At 38.4% G+C, this 18,617-nt stretch overlaps 3 protein-coding genes and 1 non-coding gene across 6 annotated transcripts in view; 3 read left to right on the top strand and 1 right to left on the bottom strand.

The window, feature by feature from the left end:
* The window catches only part of LOC100186869 (cysteine-rich protein 2-binding protein), a 17,642-nt gene extending 6,939 nt beyond the window's left edge, over positions 1-10,703 (top strand). For 2 of the 3 annotated variants that reach the window (XM_002121880.4, XM_018813007.2), the window contains exons 13-15: positions 114-281; positions 547-679; positions 2,678-3,065. In XM_002121880.4, the coding sequence (XP_002121916.1) occupies positions 114-281; positions 547-679; positions 2,678-2,851 (475 nt within the window). In that variant the 3' untranslated portion in view covers positions 2,852-3,065. Of the gene's footprint in view, positions 1-113; positions 282-546; positions 680-2,677; positions 3,066-6,762; positions 7,040-8,639; positions 8,788-9,296; positions 9,403-10,566 lie in introns of those variants that run through there. The other variant, XR_003396102.1, reaches the window with a different exon arrangement.
* Position 10,704: 1 nt separating this feature from the next.
* Positions 10,705-12,445, top strand: LOC104265986. Its single transcript, XM_026835541.1, has 2 exons — positions 10,705-10,830; positions 11,229-12,445. Exons 1-2 carry the CDS (start codon positions 10,754-10,756, stop codon positions 11,920-11,922), a joined length of 771 nt encoding a protein of 256 aa, XP_026691342.1. The 5' UTR covers positions 10,705-10,753; the 3' UTR covers positions 11,923-12,445.
* On the bottom strand, positions 12,219-12,273 carry mir4121 (microRNA 4121). The gene has a single exon (NR_034517.1). It is a non-coding gene; the product is annotated as a microRNA 4121 (primary transcript).
* Positions 12,446-13,093: 648 nt separating the features above from the next.
* Positions 13,094-18,573, top strand: LOC101243218 (receptor-interacting serine/threonine-protein kinase 4-like). Its single transcript, XM_004226378.3, has 5 exons — positions 13,094-13,242; positions 16,046-16,245; positions 17,254-17,376; positions 17,703-17,918; positions 18,369-18,573. Exons 2-5 carry the CDS (start codon positions 16,075-16,077, stop codon positions 18,501-18,503), a joined length of 645 nt encoding a protein of 214 aa, XP_004226426.1. The 5' UTR covers positions 13,094-13,242; positions 16,046-16,074; the 3' UTR covers positions 18,504-18,573.
* The last annotated feature ends 44 nt before the right edge of the window (positions 18,574-18,617 follow it).

Below are 18,617 nucleotides of genomic sequence, written 5' to 3'. Positions count from 1 at the left end.
CACTCATTTATAGATTCTACAGAACTCACACACTTAAAAGTCACACACTTAAGAATTTTGTATCAAAGCTTATACCATGTCAATTTAATCTTTCCCAATTTTCTTCCACTTAGATCAGATACAACGTGGCAAGCAGATGTAGCATCTCCCATTGATTATTGTTACGTGCGTCCGCGTCACATACCAACTATTAATGCATTGTGTCGACACTTCTTCTGGCCTGGCATTGATCTATCAGAGAGCTTGCAATATCCTGACTTTAGTGTGGTTGCTCTGTACAAGTAAGTGAATGTATTAATATAACTTATTTATTCTAAGTTACAACTAATTTGTTTATTCTCGCGTAGTGGGGCAACGACAGTCGTTATTTTCTATAGGGCTGGCAGTTTAGACAATCCATTAGTGACCACTGGTTGGAGCAAATGCCATTAGGTGTCTTGCTCAAGGAAACATACGACCACAATAGGGGAATCATTAAGCCCATACTGTCTGTCATCACCCTGCTATGTGAGATATACAAGTTAAATTCACTTTTTTATTCCCTAGGAAAATGGTGGTAGGGTTTGGATTCCTGGTTCCAGATGTTTCATTCAACCAAGCTTATATTTCCTTTCTACTTGTTCATCCGGATTGGCAACATGCGGGTATTGGGACCTTCATGCTGTATCATCTAATGCAGGTAATGGTATAAATATATTCTATATGGGTGAGGGTGAGGTCCTACATTGAGGCATGCCATGGGTCCTGGGATTTAGGCCAGAGTTGGCCCATTACCCTAACATTGTATATGCACATTCTATATGGGTAAGGTCCTACAGTGTGGCATGCTATGAGACCTGGGATTTAGGCCAGAGTTGGCCCATTACCCTAACATTGTATATGCACATTCTATATGGGTAAGGTCCTACATTGAGGCATGCCATGCGACCTGAGATTTATACCAGAGTTGGCCCATTACCCCAACATTGTATATGCACATTCTATTCTATATGGGTAAGGTCCTACAGTGAGGCAAGCCATAAGACCTGGGGTTTAAGTCGTAGTTGGCCCATTACTCCAACAATGTTGTGTGGTTATGTATTGATAAAAACTTCACATATATTATTTAAATGTATCTCTTCGAACCCGATAGCGAAGTTTAAATTAATTAAAGCAACGAAGAGAAGGAAATTAGCAACAAAACGACAGTCATAAAAATTAGTGAGAAAAAGTATCAAATTAAAGCGTGGCTGCAAAACCTACGATTACATAAAATTCTTAAATCCTGCCGAACGCCGTATTATAACGGCTGTCGTTGCCACGCCATATGAGAATAAATAAATTACATACATACTTATGCAGTCTAATACCGTGAACGTAGTATGCGGTTGTTTTTGCTCCACACTCGTATGCCCATACATAGGTATTTAATTAACTCAAATATCAATATGTTAGACCCATTACGAACGTGATTAAGTCACGTACACAAAATGTAAAGCACTCCTATTGTGTATTCATTAGAGACCTTATATGCCACTGAACAATAAGCCCAATCTATATCCTTACTTATGTAACTAAGTATAATAAAATACTCGTTAGGTTCCCCTAATATATAGTAGGGTGGGGGAAGATGGGACACCTTTTCGTTTTATTTTCTCGTCCCATTTGGTAGTAAACAAAGAACATTTAACGAATCATAAAACCGAATCCTCACGACTTCCATAGACCGTTGTTAATTGTTCAAAACACAATCAGGATATTTGGATATTATGTGCTAAAGGTGTCCCATCTTTGCCCACTTTATACAATGTGAATTTGAACGCGTAAAACGTGTATTTTTAGTCCAAAGCGTCGTCTCCTTTTCGTTGTTGTTATTAAAACAAGATTAGAAAACATGGGATGGGATATTATGTGAAAATGGCACCCTTTCTACTGCATCGTATTATATAGTACTAGTAGGGTGGGGGAGGATGGGACACCAATGCTATTTGTTTACTACCGAATGGGACGAGAATAGAATGAAAACGTGTCCCATCTTACCCCACCCTACAATATCACTCAACCCCAAGCAAAATCATTCATAATTTAAGTATTAAACCTTCACGTTGCTTAGCTAACTACTGCTGTGCGTGTTGATTAATAAATTTCATTTAAGTCACATTTCCACCATACAATGTTACGTTTGTAACTGGACGCTATTTCATTGCTTGATGCATGGTGAAGTAGTTTAACGTTAACGATTACAACTACGAGTATAACGCATGAGAAAAGCGATAGTTTAAAAGCGTGGCTGTTGAATCCATCATATGGTGAATTCATATTAACCACTGCCGTTGTTTTGCTGCTAATTCCCTTCTTTTTTTGTTTAATCATTTGATCTTCGTTATCGTGTTCGAAGGATTAATCAAAATGGAAACTTATAAGGACAGTTAAAAGCGAGGCTGTTGTCCCCACTTAATGTATTAGCTTTAAACATTAAGTTGCTGCCAAATGGGACGGTACAAGATGTTCCATCTTACCCCAACCTACTATATTGGATTTTACACCTTTTGTTAGTCATAAAACCAATCAACGCATTGGCAAGTTGGGCGTAACGTTGATACGCTAACTATTGCTGTGTGTAGATTAATGTATTGGCTTTGAAACTTCCAAGTTAAGTTCCTTACGCGCTTTTGTAACCTGACGCAATTTCCTTTAGACTTGCATGGGAAAGGACGTGACTCTGCACGTATCGGCCTCCAACCCAGCCATGCTGTTGTATCAACGCTTTGGGTTTAAACCTGAGCGATTCGAAGCGGATTTCTACGACAAATATCTCCCTCCCGACGACCGGGAATGCGCCCATGCTTTCTTCATGCGTCTCAGGCGATGAGCTTAAAACCGCGGCGTTACCAGCGCCGAGCATTTAGTATAAGAGAGCAGTGTTGAATGTTGGGCGTTGAGCAATAAACTAGAATGAAAGACGCGTGTTTCCCGCGTGCTGATAGTCTGCTGAGTATAAAATTTTGATCTGTTACGAGCTATCGACTATTTACTTATGATTTTAATTACCCTGGAGCCCAATTATAATACATGAGTGTTGTGGATATAGTGAAGCAATGTGACCAGTGTATTTACTATAGAAACCAAGCGATGAGCAATAAACAAGTTAGGAATAAACGCGCTTAAGGTTCAGTTGAGTTTAATCTTTTGTTCAATTATGAAAGGGATTCTGCGAACACAGGTTTAGCGAAAGAGAAAAAATGGGAATCCGAAAACTTGGTGTTGGTTTAACAGCCACGCTTTTTAACTGGCGGTTTTTCCAATTTATTCAAATCAAGTTTTAACGATTGTCGTTTTGCTGCTAATTTCCTTCACTTCGTTGTTTTATTAATGTGATCTTCGCTATCGTATTCAAAGAGATAAAATTAAAATTATGTTGTATATATGCATTACCTAGATATAGGACCAAATTAATTAAAACAACAAAGATAAGGAATAAGCAGCAAAACGACAGTCGTTAAAACACGCTACGGGTAAAAGCTGCTTGAGTTAAACGTTATTCACGGAACGGATTCTGATTTATATCGATTAATGAGAAATCGTTTGAAAGCAGAATGCTTAAATAGGTGCGTTGGGTAAGGCGTGAAGGTTAAGGGTATTTATGGCTAGTGGAACAATTAGATTAAATTGCAGGTTAAGTTTATTTAGGGTCATAGTAGGACAGTGATGTATTATTTTAAATATAGTAAGGTGGGGTAAGATGGGACACTTTAACACATAATATCCAAATAACCTGATCGTGTTTTAAACAATTAACAATGGTCTATGGGAGTTCTGAGGGTATAGTTTTATAATTCTTCGAGTGTTTTTTGTTTACTACTAAATGAGACAAGAAAATGTAGTTAAAATGTGTCCCATATTCCCCATCTCAACGTACTATTGTGGGGTAAGATGGATACCGTTAGCACATTATCCCGCAATTTCTCATCGTTTTTTTTAATAATAAACAACACTCTTTTAAAATCGTGAGGATGCGGTTTTATAATTCTGTAAATATGCTTTGTTTACAACCAAATGCGATAAAAGAAAATGAAAATATTGACCGTCTCTCCCCAACCTACTCTACTTTAATTTACTCATAATGCATTGCCTACATTACCTATATATATATATATAGTAGGGTGGGGGAAGATGGGACATCTTTTCATTTTATTTTCATGTTCCATTCGGTCGTAAACAAAGAATATTTTACAAATAACCGTATTCTCACAACTCCTATATACCGTTGTTAATTGTTTAAACACGAATAGGATATTCGAATATTAAGTGCTAAGGGTGTCCCATCTTCCCCCACCCTACAATATTAAAAAAAATACTTCAAGCCACAAGAGAATTAGGTTAAAGTAGCATTTATTGACTTTGGTTATTGCCTTGTTGGATTATGCATTATTGTCGATTAGTTTCCGTTCGTTTACTATGTATGGCAACATATATTATATAGGGTGGGGGGAGATGGGACACCTTTGTTTTTCTATTTTTCTCCCTATTTGCTAGTAAACAAAGAAAATTCAAAGAATTATAAAACCGTATCCTCACGACTTCCATAGACCGTTGTTAATTGTTTAAAACACGATCAGGATATATTTGGATATTATGTACTAAAGGTGTCCCGTCTTCTCCCCACCCTACTACAAAAAGCTGTAAATATTCTTTGTTTATTTTTAAATGGGACGATAAAAGATATGAAAATATGTCCCATCTTACCCCTTACTCACTGTTTATTATGCGAGGTGTAATAGCCAGAGCATAACCGTTGCATCATCGTGGCATATGAGTTACAGCACGTTTGTTATTGTAGTAGCTTAGCGGGAGGAAACGAAGTTCAAAATAGAATCCAATTGAAGCGGCTTAGTCGTATCCTCACGTTGTATGATATGTGTATAAGGTAGTATTCGTATAATGGTGTGTGCCAGGTGTATGCGTGTGTGTATATGAACAGGTGTGCCGTGTGCGCTGTGTTTAGATATTATATGAAATGTATTACAGTTATAAAAAGTCTATTATGTAGCATAGAGCAAACGATTTGTAAAGTGACAGCATTGGGATATTATGTGCTAACGGTATCCATCTTACCCCACAGTACTATATAACAGATATTATGTGCTAACGGTATCCATCTTACCCCACAGTACTATATAACGGATATTATGTGCCAATGGTGTCCATTTTTACCCCAAAGTATAACCGTTTCCGCTATTTAGGGTTTGTGGTTTTTGCTTCACGGTTTTATAAACTTGATTAAGTTATGGCTCGCGTAATTCGAACTATAAATCAAGTGGGCGTCGCGTAATCGATTGAAAGGTCAAACCTGCTCTGCGCACTTCAACTAAATCAACCAAATGCCAGAATTGCAACGACGTCCGGCTCGCATTGAGTTAAAACTGGCGGAGCTAAAAATAAACTTGCGCGACGATTCGGTCTCTGAGCCGGCGTGAGACCAAATGATTGTCGGCCAAAGATTGCTCCGCTGATATTTCATGATTGTCGCTCAATGTTTGTGTATTGGCCATAGGAAGTGCACAAAGTTAGGTCTAAATATGGAAAACCGATCAATATGCGAGAAATAGACTGTTTGCGGTTAAAAGTGTTAAACAAGAATATAAGAGAATTAGCAGCAAAACGACAGTTATTGTTAAAACAGCTATTAATAGAAGTCTGGGGGAAAGCGTCAGTTAAAAATGCATGGCTGCTAAACCAGCATGAAGCGTTCTGTATTAATTATAGCACATTCTGTTCATCTATATGTGCATAAACTTGCGTAAAAGTGTGGCTGTTAAACCCAACATACAATAAAATCACAGTGAGTTGTAGTTAATTGAACTGTAATACAATGTTCATTTACCTTGTGTGTATGTGCCATGGACTGTTGTTTTGATTAACGAGTTAGCCTACGTGGTACTTGAAACGCTTGTATAGCACGAGTAAAAGGCTCATCGGTAATTTGTCTCACTCATGCTACTTACAAGTCAAGTTTAAAACGCGGATGAAATTCCTAAAAGCAGGTGCAGTTTAGGGGAAAGTCGATTTTTTAATGATGCTTTTTTCTTATTTTTACCCATATCGTGTTTTAACGATTGCTGTTTTGCTGCTAATGCATCTTCTTTCACGTTGTTTTAATTACCCTTATCTTTGCTACCGTATTGATAGAAGTTATTAATTTATGTTATGTGCTACAACAGAAATAATCCAAACTGCAGAGTATGGTGTGTGCAAGCTTGATTTTGTTCAAACGCTTGGTCATGCACGCCAATTAATATAATTAGGAACCAAATCTGCATCAAGACATGTAAGGTGCAAGAAGAACAAGCGATATATAAGCCATTTAGACATTTAGTGTATTTAGTGTATATTGCAACGTCATTGGTGCAGCATTTGCTAAATAAGCAGAACGCTTTAGAGGGGGAAGGAAGTTAAGAGGAGACTCTAAAGCAACTGCTACGAAACTGCTGATTGCAGAAAGATGGTGTAATAACTTGCATTGAAAGGGGCGGAGCTTATGTAGTCTGAATTTGCATTACAGTACTGTGGAGCAAGATAGCTGCCGTTAGCACATAATATCCCGTATTTCCTGATCGTGTTTTAAACAATTAACAACGCTCTTTTAGAGTCGTGAGGATACGGTTATATAATTCTCTCTCTAGAAGTTAGCAGCAGTTTTAGTAAATATAAAAATGTAAACGCAATTTTAATGTTGCTAAAAATTTAAATCAAATTTCTAACGAAGTCCAAATTTTTTTCCAGGCTTATCGTTACCATGTATCCAACAACTGCTGTACCTACATGGACGAATACTGATTTCAAAAACCTGACAGTTACTAACGTGACATGCGCCAGCCGACAGAAGGCATCGTTTCTCATCTTTTGCATCGTCCCGTCCATTTCTATACTTATAAACGTGGTTGTACTGGTCGCCGTTCTGAGGAAATCCAGGAAACTGGTTCGCCAAAGCCACGTATACGCTCATGTCAGTTCGACTCTGTTCGCTAACGTGTTGTTCTCGGTGCTCGGGCTTTTACAGGTATGTGAAATATGTTTTATTTGGAAATTATACTTGTTATACCACAGGTGTTCTATCCCATACACCTCGTGCCCGCTTACCAGTTACCATGTATGTAACTTAATTATCCTTGCATGGCGGGGCAACGACAGTCGTTATAACACGAGCGTTCTGTTTCATACACCTCATGCCTGCTTACAAGTTACCACGTATGTAACTTAGCGGGTGATTTCTTTTTCTATATGAATGACAATTTGAACAACCTATTAGTGACTACTATGTTAGACCAATTGTCGTTTAGTATTTTGCCTAAGGACACATACGCTCATATTGGTACCACTACCAGCGTCGAGCCTCGAACCTAAATCCTCTAGTCTAGAGGCGAACACTCTGATAACCACTTTGCAGCGTTACAACTTTATCAACGTGAGAACATTATTCTAATTTTTAATTAAACTTCCATTTCACATTTAAATTGAACTTTTCAGATTGAATGCATCCGTGTGTTATCGCTACATAAAGGTGTTTATAAGTATTGGCTGTAATGTCATTTCGCTGAATTGTTTTGATATGCAATCGTTGTTGAACCTCATGCAACTATTTCCGCTTGTTTGAACATAAATTAGTATTTGTTTTTAATCACTTGCGGTTTATGTGCTGCGTTGCGGCACAGTAGATTCTACTAGCTCATGGTAACTTGTAAGCGGGCACGAGGTGTATGAAACAGAACACCCGTGTTATAACGACTGTCATTGCTTCGCCATACAATAATAAATTAATTACGAAATCGTACATTTCAGTTAGAATACAGACATATAGTAAAACTATTATTTTCCAAATTTAAACTCCCATAACACATTCCAGTCACATTGTTGCGATTATGACGTCAGTCGTTCTGGAAATGTCGGTTTATTTCCTCATAAAGGATGCTGTGAAACATGAAACACACGAGTGAAACTACATGTTTGGCTTCCGTGTTGAAAAGGAAACATCTGTGGTTCGAAACGACTTGTGTGACTCGTATACGCATGCCATTGAACTGTTATTTCCGTTCTCTTGTCATTAGCTGTCAAAATTGTCGCGCATTCCCACACTTGCTGTAAAAGATTACGTACATTTCTCAAACCCCTTATAGACTGTCTGAATTGTCAGCCATACATTACAACAAAAAAAATGAAAAATCCGAAAATATAGTCACCAACAAAGTTACATACGTGGTAACTCGTAAGCGAATCGTCCCCACACTTTCTATAATCGCCTAACATAAATAGCTTATCTGCTGGTACAATATATAAATACCAAGAACGTATAATACATGATTGTAACTAATTTGTCGGTGAGATATATATTAGATTTGAAACAAACAGACTGATGGTCCCATTTTGATGAAATAATTATCTAAAAGTACTGTATTGGTTGGAGTTTTTTTATTTGTTACATATTTCGTAACGCTTGATTCTGGTTACGAGAATCGTCCAGTTTCATGAGCATTAGATCACGACCAGAAGTAAATTATCACAATTTTTATATTTTTTAACTGCTAAAGTGCGAGTTTCTTTTATTCGGTATTGGGGGTTTGGCAACAACGCTTTTATTTATAACCCCTAACCCCCCTTTCCAGCTAATCAGCTTGTACTTTCACTTCGGGGGCCACCCTGGCGATCCTGACCCTGCAAGACGTGGTGTCGTTAAACAAGGGTCTGGACAACTATGGACTTTCCTCAAAGCTTTCCTGTGTGGGATGTTTATCATTATATGCGGGAATATAGGTAGGAATGATTGCTGTCTAGCTGGTAGTTGTATGAACGGATAGAAAATGTTTATCCTCGCGTGGCATGGCAACGACAGTCGTTATAACACGGGTGTTCTGTTTCATACACATCGTGCCAGCTTACAAGTTACCATGTATACTATAGTAAGGTGGGGGAAGATGGGATACATTTTCATTCTATTTTCTCGCCACATCTTGTAGTAAACAAAGAATTATTAAGCCGTATCTTTATGCGACTCCCTCAGACCTTTGTTAATTGTTGAAAACACGATCAGGATACTTGAATATAATATGCTAAATGTGTCCTGTCTGACACCACATAACAATCTGTAATTTTGTCGGTGATTGTTTTTAAAATGTTCGAAATAGTTTGCAGAGTAACATTCTCCCGCACACAGGCCATGTAAACTATAAAGCCACACATATTTTGTCAATGCCGATACATCCTTTGATGTTATATATAAATCACCCCGGAGATTATTAACCGCGAATTGTTTACTATTCCAGGGCTTTTGATTGACAGCATACGTCACACCACGTGTCTTACACTAAGGACGGCTGCAGGATATCGTTCTCATCAAAGCGAAGGGAATGGGGGAAGATGGAAAAAGAGGTATTGCCACCGTTGTATGTGTTTTAATGTAACTTATATCTTTGCAGGGTGGGGTAACGACAGTCGTTATAACACGGGTGTTTTGTTTTATATACACCTCGATCGTACCCGCTTACTAGTTACCACGTATGTAACATTTTTTTCAGTGTTTTTGTCAAGTGTCTTGTCGAAAAACACAGCGTATACGCCATTTAAATCCACAATACGGGCAAAGTTCACGAACAGATAACTCTACCTGATACCGTAGTTCAAAGAAATTATGTTGTTGTTAACACGTTATCTAAACCACAGAACCACTTGTGTTGCAATCATATTCCACTTTCAAAGCTCCCATTGTTACTAATGCTTTACTTTCGCGAGTCAAACTACAAATGCGACCAATATTTGCCACTTTTGCAAAACTGGTTTCCTGGGACAAACATTAACAACTGTAATGCCGCAAAACTTCGCAAAATTTCCGCGGAAACTTTTGTGCTGAAATAATTTGTCGTCCAATTGCCATAATGTCGCCACAAGAATTGAACAACCGGTTTATTTTAAACGTATTTGGCGACCCCGGTATTGGGAAGTACTTAGCTCGCGTTGACCACGCTATATTTGTTCCAGCACCCCGGAATATCTTGTTTATGTACAGCTGTAATCTATATTAAGCAGAATCCGTGCTTCTAAAAGCGAGTTTATTTTCTCCTTTGGAATAAATGTATTAAGTCTGGCCACAAAGAAATCTTCAATGTTGAAATATTGCATTTTCTCAAATTGATGGACTAACACAAGCGTTAATACAAACAGTTTGAGCATCTGTTATTATTATGATTAGTAAAACTGGAATTTAACTGTAAATTCAGAAAAAAATGGTATGCGAATTATAAAATACCTTTTATAAAATACAACAGAATGGGAAAGATAGGACACTTTTTCATTCTATTTTCTCGTCCGATTTGGTAATATACAAAGAACATTCAAAAAAATATAAAAGTGTATCCTCACGACTCGCATTTATACCGTTGTTATTGATTAAAACACGATCAATATATTTGGGTATTATGTGCTTAAGGTGTCCCCCCTACTATATGGTGTGGAATAGCCCTCATAAGATACCATAATGTATAGTGGAGTGTATAACATAGTATCTCCCTAAAACATCTCATTTACTTTCCATCCAAGGTTGCTGACACGACGACAGCGTTCATATATCCTAATCGCCGTATTATGGATCGTGCCCATTATATACGTGTTGATACCGATAGCTGGTTGGAGCTGCGCCGAAATCTGCCAATGTTTGAGCCAGTGCTTCTCCCCAGATCACGAGTTCCAACCAAGCGACTACAGATGTTCCAGGGCGTTCCCACCGATGGCTAACTCATGGATGGCGTTGGTGGTTGGGGCTTGGGGGTGCTTGCTGTTGGGTGTCATCTACTTTCTTAAGAGGTTTGTAGCTGGTTGTGTTTTTATAGTAGAATGGGGGGAAGGTGGGACACATTTAGCACATATATCCTGATTCTGTATTCAATAACGGTCTATGGCAATGGATATAACTTTGTGGATGAATGTTATTTTCTTTGTAGCTGGTTATGTAAAGTAGAATGGGAAAAACGGGACGCCGTTAGCACATAATGTCCAAATATCCTGTTTTTAAATAATTAACAACGGCTTATAGAAGTCAATGTACCTTTGTGGGTGATTATTTTTCTGTATGGCTGACAATTTTGACAACCCATTAGTGACCACTGGGTTGGATCAATTGCCGTTAAGTGTCTTGCCCAAGGATACACACGCCAACAATGGTAGCAATATCGAGTATCTTAAAATATTACTTTACCTCGTAGATCGATCCAGCAAGTCAACGAAATGTGGTCACGTTGTCATTCCAACCGGTCGTCTGAACGTAAGAACACGGATGCTAGTAGTGGCAGTCCTGATAGTGTAAGAGGGATTAGCAAGCGTAACGGCTCACGTAACTCCTACGTCATGAACCGGATGTCAAATGACGTCACATGCTCCAAAGATGAAGCGATATGCTCCAGGGGTAGGGTTAATAGTTCTTCAGGGGCGCACCATGATCGCCTCCCCTCCTGCTTCGACTCTGAGAAAGACGACACGGGTTCTGTGTTCTCGGCCTCGCCTACTGACCGTAAATACTTTAGCCTCGGCGCACAGGCAGCAAGAGGTCCTAAACGTTCATGCGACTCGACTGCTCCACTATCAAAACCGAAGTCTAGCGGCGCCCATCGTCGTATGCTTGAACACCTACGAGCGACAAGAGCTACAACGTTCAGTTTGAGATATGTAATCTGGTTGACCGCTTCGTTTGGCATCTGTACAACCCCGACTATGGTGTTCCTTACTATAGATATGTCATACCCAGGATTAGTATTGAATATGGTGGCACTAAATTCGTGCTTCCTTTGCCCATATGTTTACTGTTATATGTGCCCGTTCATTCTGGTCAAGTGTCTGCCTGGAGTCAAGACATCGCTTTCTGCTCTAATTCTCAGCGTGTATTCAACAACGGACAAATAACTTGCCAACATCCTGACAGAAAACACTACGTATGTTATGGATAAACTATTGTAACTTATTTATCCTCGCATGGCGGGGCAACGACAGTTGTTATAACATAAATGTATAACATAGATGTTCGCTTAACATAGATACACCCACTAAGCCATAGAGCCAGACCAACAAGGGCTGTTTAATCTATATGGGTGATATCTATAGCGGGGAAAAAAAAGAAGTCACCCGGTTAAAATCCAGGCATTTCATGCAGAACTCCAATCCCAATCCAATATTGCATATTTTTTCAATGTCTATATTGTACAAACCCAACTCCAACACAGATCTAGTCCTTTGTCGCATTGGGGAGTGTTATGTACATTCTGACACAATATTGTACAGCAGATCAAATGCAGATGGAACTTGCAGTATACACTGCCAGTATGCGTGAACGATATGTACATTTTGGCTCTCGCTGTAGAATACAACATAAGTTAAAGTATCTCTTCGAATACAGTAGCGAAGATTAAAATAACTAAAACAAACGAAAGGAAGGTAAAGTTTGCAGCAAAACGACAGTTGTTAAATCACAACCTACCGGTAAAACTCCCGAAGAAAAAATGTCTCATTGATTAACAGCTTAATTGCAACCAATATGCATCTTAGTTTAACATCCAAACTAAAACTATAAACAACGACGTACTTACCAACTGTTATCCGTATAACACAGTACACGACTTCAGGAATGTTTATTAAGTATTTTAAAAGTCATATAAGTTTAGCCACGCACGTTTGTTACATAAGTGTTGTCCGACGCTGTACTGGATTAAGTTAAACGTTTTCTCAGCACGCGTGTGAACACAACGTTTTATCCTCGTGTTGTGTTAAGTAATCACGCACGCTGATGTGTTTTTATAAGTGCGAGGCGTTTACGGCGCCGTAGACACGTTTTAATTTAAAATTTTAAAGGCTGTTTTCAAAGGCCCTGCAGAGCTACAGAGTTAGTGGTACCTATGGCAGTGGTATGAGGTGTATGGCGATGATAATGGAAGTTGAAATTGGAATTTGTTTGTGCAGTTAAGGCTTCTAGGGCTTTTCTGCAGATAGTAGGGTGGGGGGAGACGGGACACCTTAAGCACATAATATCTAAATATCCTGATCGTGTTTTAACCAGTTAACAACGGTCCGTGGAAGTCGTGAGAATACGGTTTTATAATTCTTTCAATGTTTTTTGTTTTATTCGACTTTCTTGTACCACCAAACGGTACGAAAAAGTCGAATAAAAAGGTGTCCCATCTTACCCCATCCTACTTTATTGGAAGTTGAAATTGAGATTGAATTGTGCAGGTAAGGTTTGTAAACGCCTTTTTCTGTATGTTAAATTAATTTAAGACTGCAGACAGGCATTAAGAGCTTGTAGTAAATGTAGCAATGTAGTTGTTCAAGGTATTGAAAGATTGCTACCAATATACATTGACCAAGTAGCAAATATTCCAATGAAATGGTGCGTGTTTATTTTATTGGGAGTTTCGAATTTGCCCGCAGTTGAGACTTGTTTTTCGGTGGAACGAATGAAACTTGTTTATTCTCTCGTGGCAACCACAATCGATTTGTTCTCGCTTACGAGTTACCACGTATCTAACTTTGTGGGTTTGCAGCATGTATGTTTCAAGGTTTATCAGTACACGATTTCAGCTTGTTTAGTTGGGAGTCTAGAGTTGTGATTGAATTTGCAGAGTTTTAAGAGTTACAATTTGTTGTAGCCATTCAGCTAGCAGGTGAAAGGCGTTAATGCTAATGGACTACGTACATAGAAATGCAACTTATTGATGCTCGCATGGCGGGGTAACAAGAGTCGTTATAACACGGTTGTTTTGTTTTATACACCTCGCGCTCGCTTACAAGTTACTATAACTTATTTATCCTTGCATGGCGGGGCAACGGCAGTCGTTGTAATTCGGATGTTCTTTTTCAAAGACTTTTGTGCCCGTTACCAAGTATATATAGTTGAGTGGGGGAAGATAGGACACCGTTTCATTCTGTTTTCTCGTCCCATTTGGTAGTAAACAAAAAATATTCAAAAAATTATAAAACCGTATCCGCACGACCCCTATAGACCGTTGTTAATTGTTTAAAACACTATCAGGATATTTAGATATTATGTGTTAAAGGTGTCCCATCTTTCCCCATCGTACTACATATTTACCTATATAGTATTGTGTTGTCTTTCTGAGCAAGTTAGACCTAATTTCCCGTAGTTAGCATTCCTTAATCTATTACGTCAATATTATGCAACACCCCCCCTTAATGTTGTTTTTCGTAATCCCAACAACGTCACAGCTAGACGTGTTAAATAGGCGTTTAAAACCAACATGTCGCCAAGAGAGTTGTTGATCCGATGGCTTAATATGCGCATACGGACATTGTAGTTATGATCAATTGCCTACAAGTGTGTGGGCACTTATGAGCTGTCAAAATTGTCAGTTAAAATAATATCAAAAAAATAGTTACGCAAAAAGTTACATATGTGGTAACTCGTAAGCGGGAACGAGGTGTGTGAAACAGAACACTCCTGTTATAACGACTGTCATTGTCCCGCCATGCGAGGATAAATAAATAGGCTGTACATTCTTACTGAATTCGTGTGATAGATTAAATATTTTAATAACGTGTCAAACTTCGTCCGTGAAGGCACGAACCTGGGCTTACATTATGAATGAATGAATGACTTTATTTTGTCGCATCGGTCGCAGTTACTAAAAGGTCAGAATATACAAAAGCTCAAAGACTTGAACTAATGTGGAGCCGATTAGCGAAGTTTACTTACCCGCATAAATAGCACGAAACTTTAGAATAATATTGACATGATCAGTCCTCAATGGCAGTCGCATAAAGGCTTAATAGTTGAGCTGAATATAAATATAACTGCACACGTTCAAGCGCAGGAGAGGTTTTGCCGCAGACGAGGCAAAAGTAGGTAATTTCCACGCAAAGAATAGCTTTTGTGTTTCAAGCGTTTAGTTTAAAGTATAAACTTAAAGTATAAAGATAAGACGCAGCGACTACGGTTATTTTTACCAGTAAATATATAGTAGGTGGGGAAGATGGGACACCTTTAGCACATAATATCCAAATATTATGATCGTGTTTTAAACAATTAACAACGGTCAATGGAAGTGGTAAGGATACGCTTTTATAATTCTTTGAATATTTTTTGTTTACTACCAAATGGGACGAGAAAATAGAATGAAAAGGTGTCCCATCTTCCCCCACTCTACTATAATTTCAATCGTATATGCGTTTTTTAAGGACAGACGTTTTTTCGATATATCTTGTTGTTTCGTCACGATTTGTATTTAAATAATATAGTGTTGTGGGGTAACATGGGATACTGTTAGCACATAACATCCCATTTTTCCTACTCGTTTTTTAAACAACTAACATTGCGTTAGAAAGTCGTTAGGATACAATTATATAATTCTGTTATTATTCTATGTTGTAACCACCAAATGATACGATAAAAGCGAATGAAAATGAGCCATCTTACCCCAGTCTACCATGTTTTGTTTGAGACTTTAGGTCAGTTTAGGAGAATTGAATATTCTTGATATCAATCTATATCTGTTAAAATATTGAGGTTTCGAAATTCGTTGGAATTTCGCAACGACTTCTGATACGACACGCCACTTCTCCTAAGACGTTAAGTGTTTGATTTGTCTCAGAACCTTAAACTTTGCGGCAGCAGATCGCTTGTGGAAAATACGTGATCGCATTTGGCGGTCACTTGTCTAAGGACAAGGGTTGGGATTCGGGTTTTTACTGAAAGAAGTCGGTCAAGAACGTTCTTTGTTTTAGCGCGAAACGGTTAAGGCTTGATACCGTTTTTTAAATAATATGATTTTCGTTATGGATTTCGAAGAGAAAAACTAAACAATATGTTATATTATATGTTAGTGTTGTACGCGGAATTTTAAACTTGATGCATGCAAATATCGGACAATTAAGACGGGCTTTTACTTTTAGGTAACTTTTTTTTCTCTTTTTTAGTTTTCATCTCTTCATATGGAATATCAAAGACAAAAGTGTACGGCAGTCTGTAAAACGCATATACGTTATAATCGTGTAGTGTACTGATTCTATTGTTTTATAGGCATTAGGCATTTCTACCTTTATACCATCATGGCGTTGCATTACGCAATACAAAACAAATTACTTCACGAAGTTAGAAAGGCAGTTGAAAGCGGATGTGACGTCAATGAGCGGGATGAGATGAAACGAACACCTCTTACCATTTGTTGTTTGGAAGACGACGAAACATGGGCGATTGGGGTTGCGCGTATGCTGCTACAGGTTGGTCGTTGTTAATGTATAACATGATATATAGTATAGAGTAGGGGAAGATGGGACACCTTTTCATTCTATTTCCTCGTCCCATTTGGTAGTAAACAAAGAACATTTAAAGAATTATAAAACCGTGTCCTCACGACTTACATAAACCGTTGTTAATTGTTTAAGCGCGATCAAGATATTTGGATATTATGTGCTAAAGGTGTCCTATCTTCCCCTACCCTATTATAACATGAAATATTTTATTTACTTCTTCTAATATAATAGCAGAGATCTTAATTGTAAACACAGCATGCATTTGAATTGACTGGTCGAAAAATCGTACTAAATGTGACTTGCTTATTTTTTTGTGGTGGGACAACAACAGTCGTTATAACGCGGATGTTCTGTTTTATACACCTCGTGCCAGCTTACAAGTTACCACGTATGTAACTTTGTGGGTGATTGGTTTTTAGACTTATCCCTTTTATTATTCATTATCATTACCACGACCCTTCGATTTCAAAGCACTTCCAAACTAATGAGACCTTATAGTCATGTAGTGCTTCTACGCTTAGTTTGCACCAATGGTGATCAATCACTGGAAGGACTTCGCCCGTCGAAGTCAAACGTTGACCTAAAACACTTTAAAATCTCTTGAAAACGACCCGGGTGTCAACTCGTATTACTCAGCTATTTTACGACCGAAAGTTACCGACATTTTGAAAGATTTGTCTCTAAACTTTTGCGCATTAAGATGTGTTTACACATACATTGTAACTCGTAAACGGCACGAGATGTAGAAACAGAATACCCGTGTTTGTCGTCGCCGCCACAAAAGAATGAATAAGTTTTATTCATTCATTCATTCATTCATTCATTCATTCATTCATTCATTCATTCATTCATTCATTCATTCATTCATTCATTCATTCATTCATTCATCTATTATTACAAATTGAACGAAATGTATCTTATTCATCCTCGTATTTATTTTAAACTAGGGTATATTTAAAGTTGTTTTACTTTCAGGCAAACGCAAAAGTTGGCACTGTTGACAAAGACGGTAAAAGCCCCTTAACGTTCAGTGTTTTATTCAAGCGGGTGGATATCTGCGAACTGTTCCTTAAAGCTGTCGACTTCGACCTGAACCAGGTAACGCTGTAATATTGATGAAGGCGATCTATGTACGACGTTAATACGTCGATAGAATGCTTGTCTGAATCAGAGGGTTACTGTTCCGAGGCTTGACGCTGCTACCTTTGTGGTCGTATGTGTCTTTGGGCAGGACCCTTAGCGGCAATTGCTCCAACCCAGTGATCACTAATCAGTCATAAATAAAATCAATCAATCCCAAAGTTACATACGTGGTAACTCGTAAGCGGGCATAGGTGTATGAAACAGAACACCCGTGTAATAACGACTGTTGTTGCCCCGCCATGCGAGCTTCATTAACCGCTATTCATTCTCACATTATACAGGCCGACGCCCTCGGAAACACGCCCTTACATTACGCTGCTTTGGTTGGCAACCTCAGCATCTGCTCATCGATCCTAAACGCCACCTTACGGCACAGCTTATCCATCAATGTTCGCAACAAAATCGGTCAAACTCCAGCGGGTCTTGCATTGCTGAAACATTCTACCGATTGCTACAAACTGTTTAAGAGAACGCCGAATGTAGACTTTGTATCAAAAGTAAGTAAATGGTGTTATAAATGAACAAATGTAACTTATTTAGCACCGCACAACGGGGCATGGACAGTCGTTATAACACAGGTCTTCTGTTGAAGTATCTATGATGCTACCATTGTGTATTTATTCTTAGTCAAACCACTTAATGATTAGTAAAAATGGGATATTTTATTTTTAAATAGACAATCTTACCCTATAGCCACAAGAATATACGTGGCAACTCGGAAGCGGGCATGAGTTACAGTTACCGACTATCGTTGCTCCGTAATTCTTCCAACACCCAATAAGATAATTCCTTTCATGTTTTACAACAAGATAATATAAAATTTGTGGGTGGATGTGTTCTTGGGCAAGATACCTATCGGCAATTGCTCGTTTTCCGGCCAGGGGAGGATAAATTAAGTTACATCCATTCATTCATTCAAAATTTTAATAATATACTTAAAATCACAGACTCCTGATGTGATTCTCACTCGGCCGTGGATGCGAGAGCGTCAGTTCGTGGATGCTCCGGACCTGATGAGGAAAGATGCAATAATGGACGTCCTGGAGGGCGCGAGGATCCATCGATCGCGAACCAAGTTTTAACATTCATCAGTTTAAACGATCGCCTGATGTAGATTTTGTTTCAAAAGTAAGTACATGGTATGTCGATGATATTACACAAATATATGATTAAATAATTGTTTCTCTTAATGTGTG

The sequence above is a fragment of the Ciona intestinalis genome, chromosome 8 (assembly GCF_000224145.3).
Source record: "Ciona intestinalis chromosome 8, KH, whole genome shotgun sequence".
Taxonomy (NCBI): Eukaryota; Metazoa; Chordata; class Ascidiacea; order Phlebobranchia; family Cionidae; genus Ciona; species Ciona intestinalis.
This window is presented reverse-complemented; position numbering and strand designations above follow the sequence as displayed.

Excerpts from the sequence above, each read along its gene's own strand:
- LOC104265986 (XM_026835541.1), top strand. The coding sequence starts at position 10,754 with ATGGCTAACTCATGGATGGCGTTGGTGGTTGGGGCTTGGGGGTGCTTG. Across the intron at positions 10,831-11,228 it reads GTCATCTACTTTCTTAAGAG|ATCGATCCAGCAAGTCAACG; the intron begins GTTTGTAGCTGG and ends TTTACCTCGTAG.
- LOC101243218 (XM_004226378.3), top strand. The coding sequence starts at position 16,075 with ATGGCGTTGCATTACGCAATACAAAACAAATTACTTCACGAAGTTAGA. Across the intron at positions 16,246-17,253 it reads TTGCGCGTATGCTGCTACAG|GCAAACGCAAAAGTTGGCAC; the intron begins GTTGGTCGTTGT and ends TTTTACTTTCAG. Across the intron at positions 17,919-18,368 it reads ATGTAGACTTTGTATCAAAA|ACTCCTGATGTGATTCTCAC; the intron begins GTAAGTAAATGG and ends TTAAAATCACAG.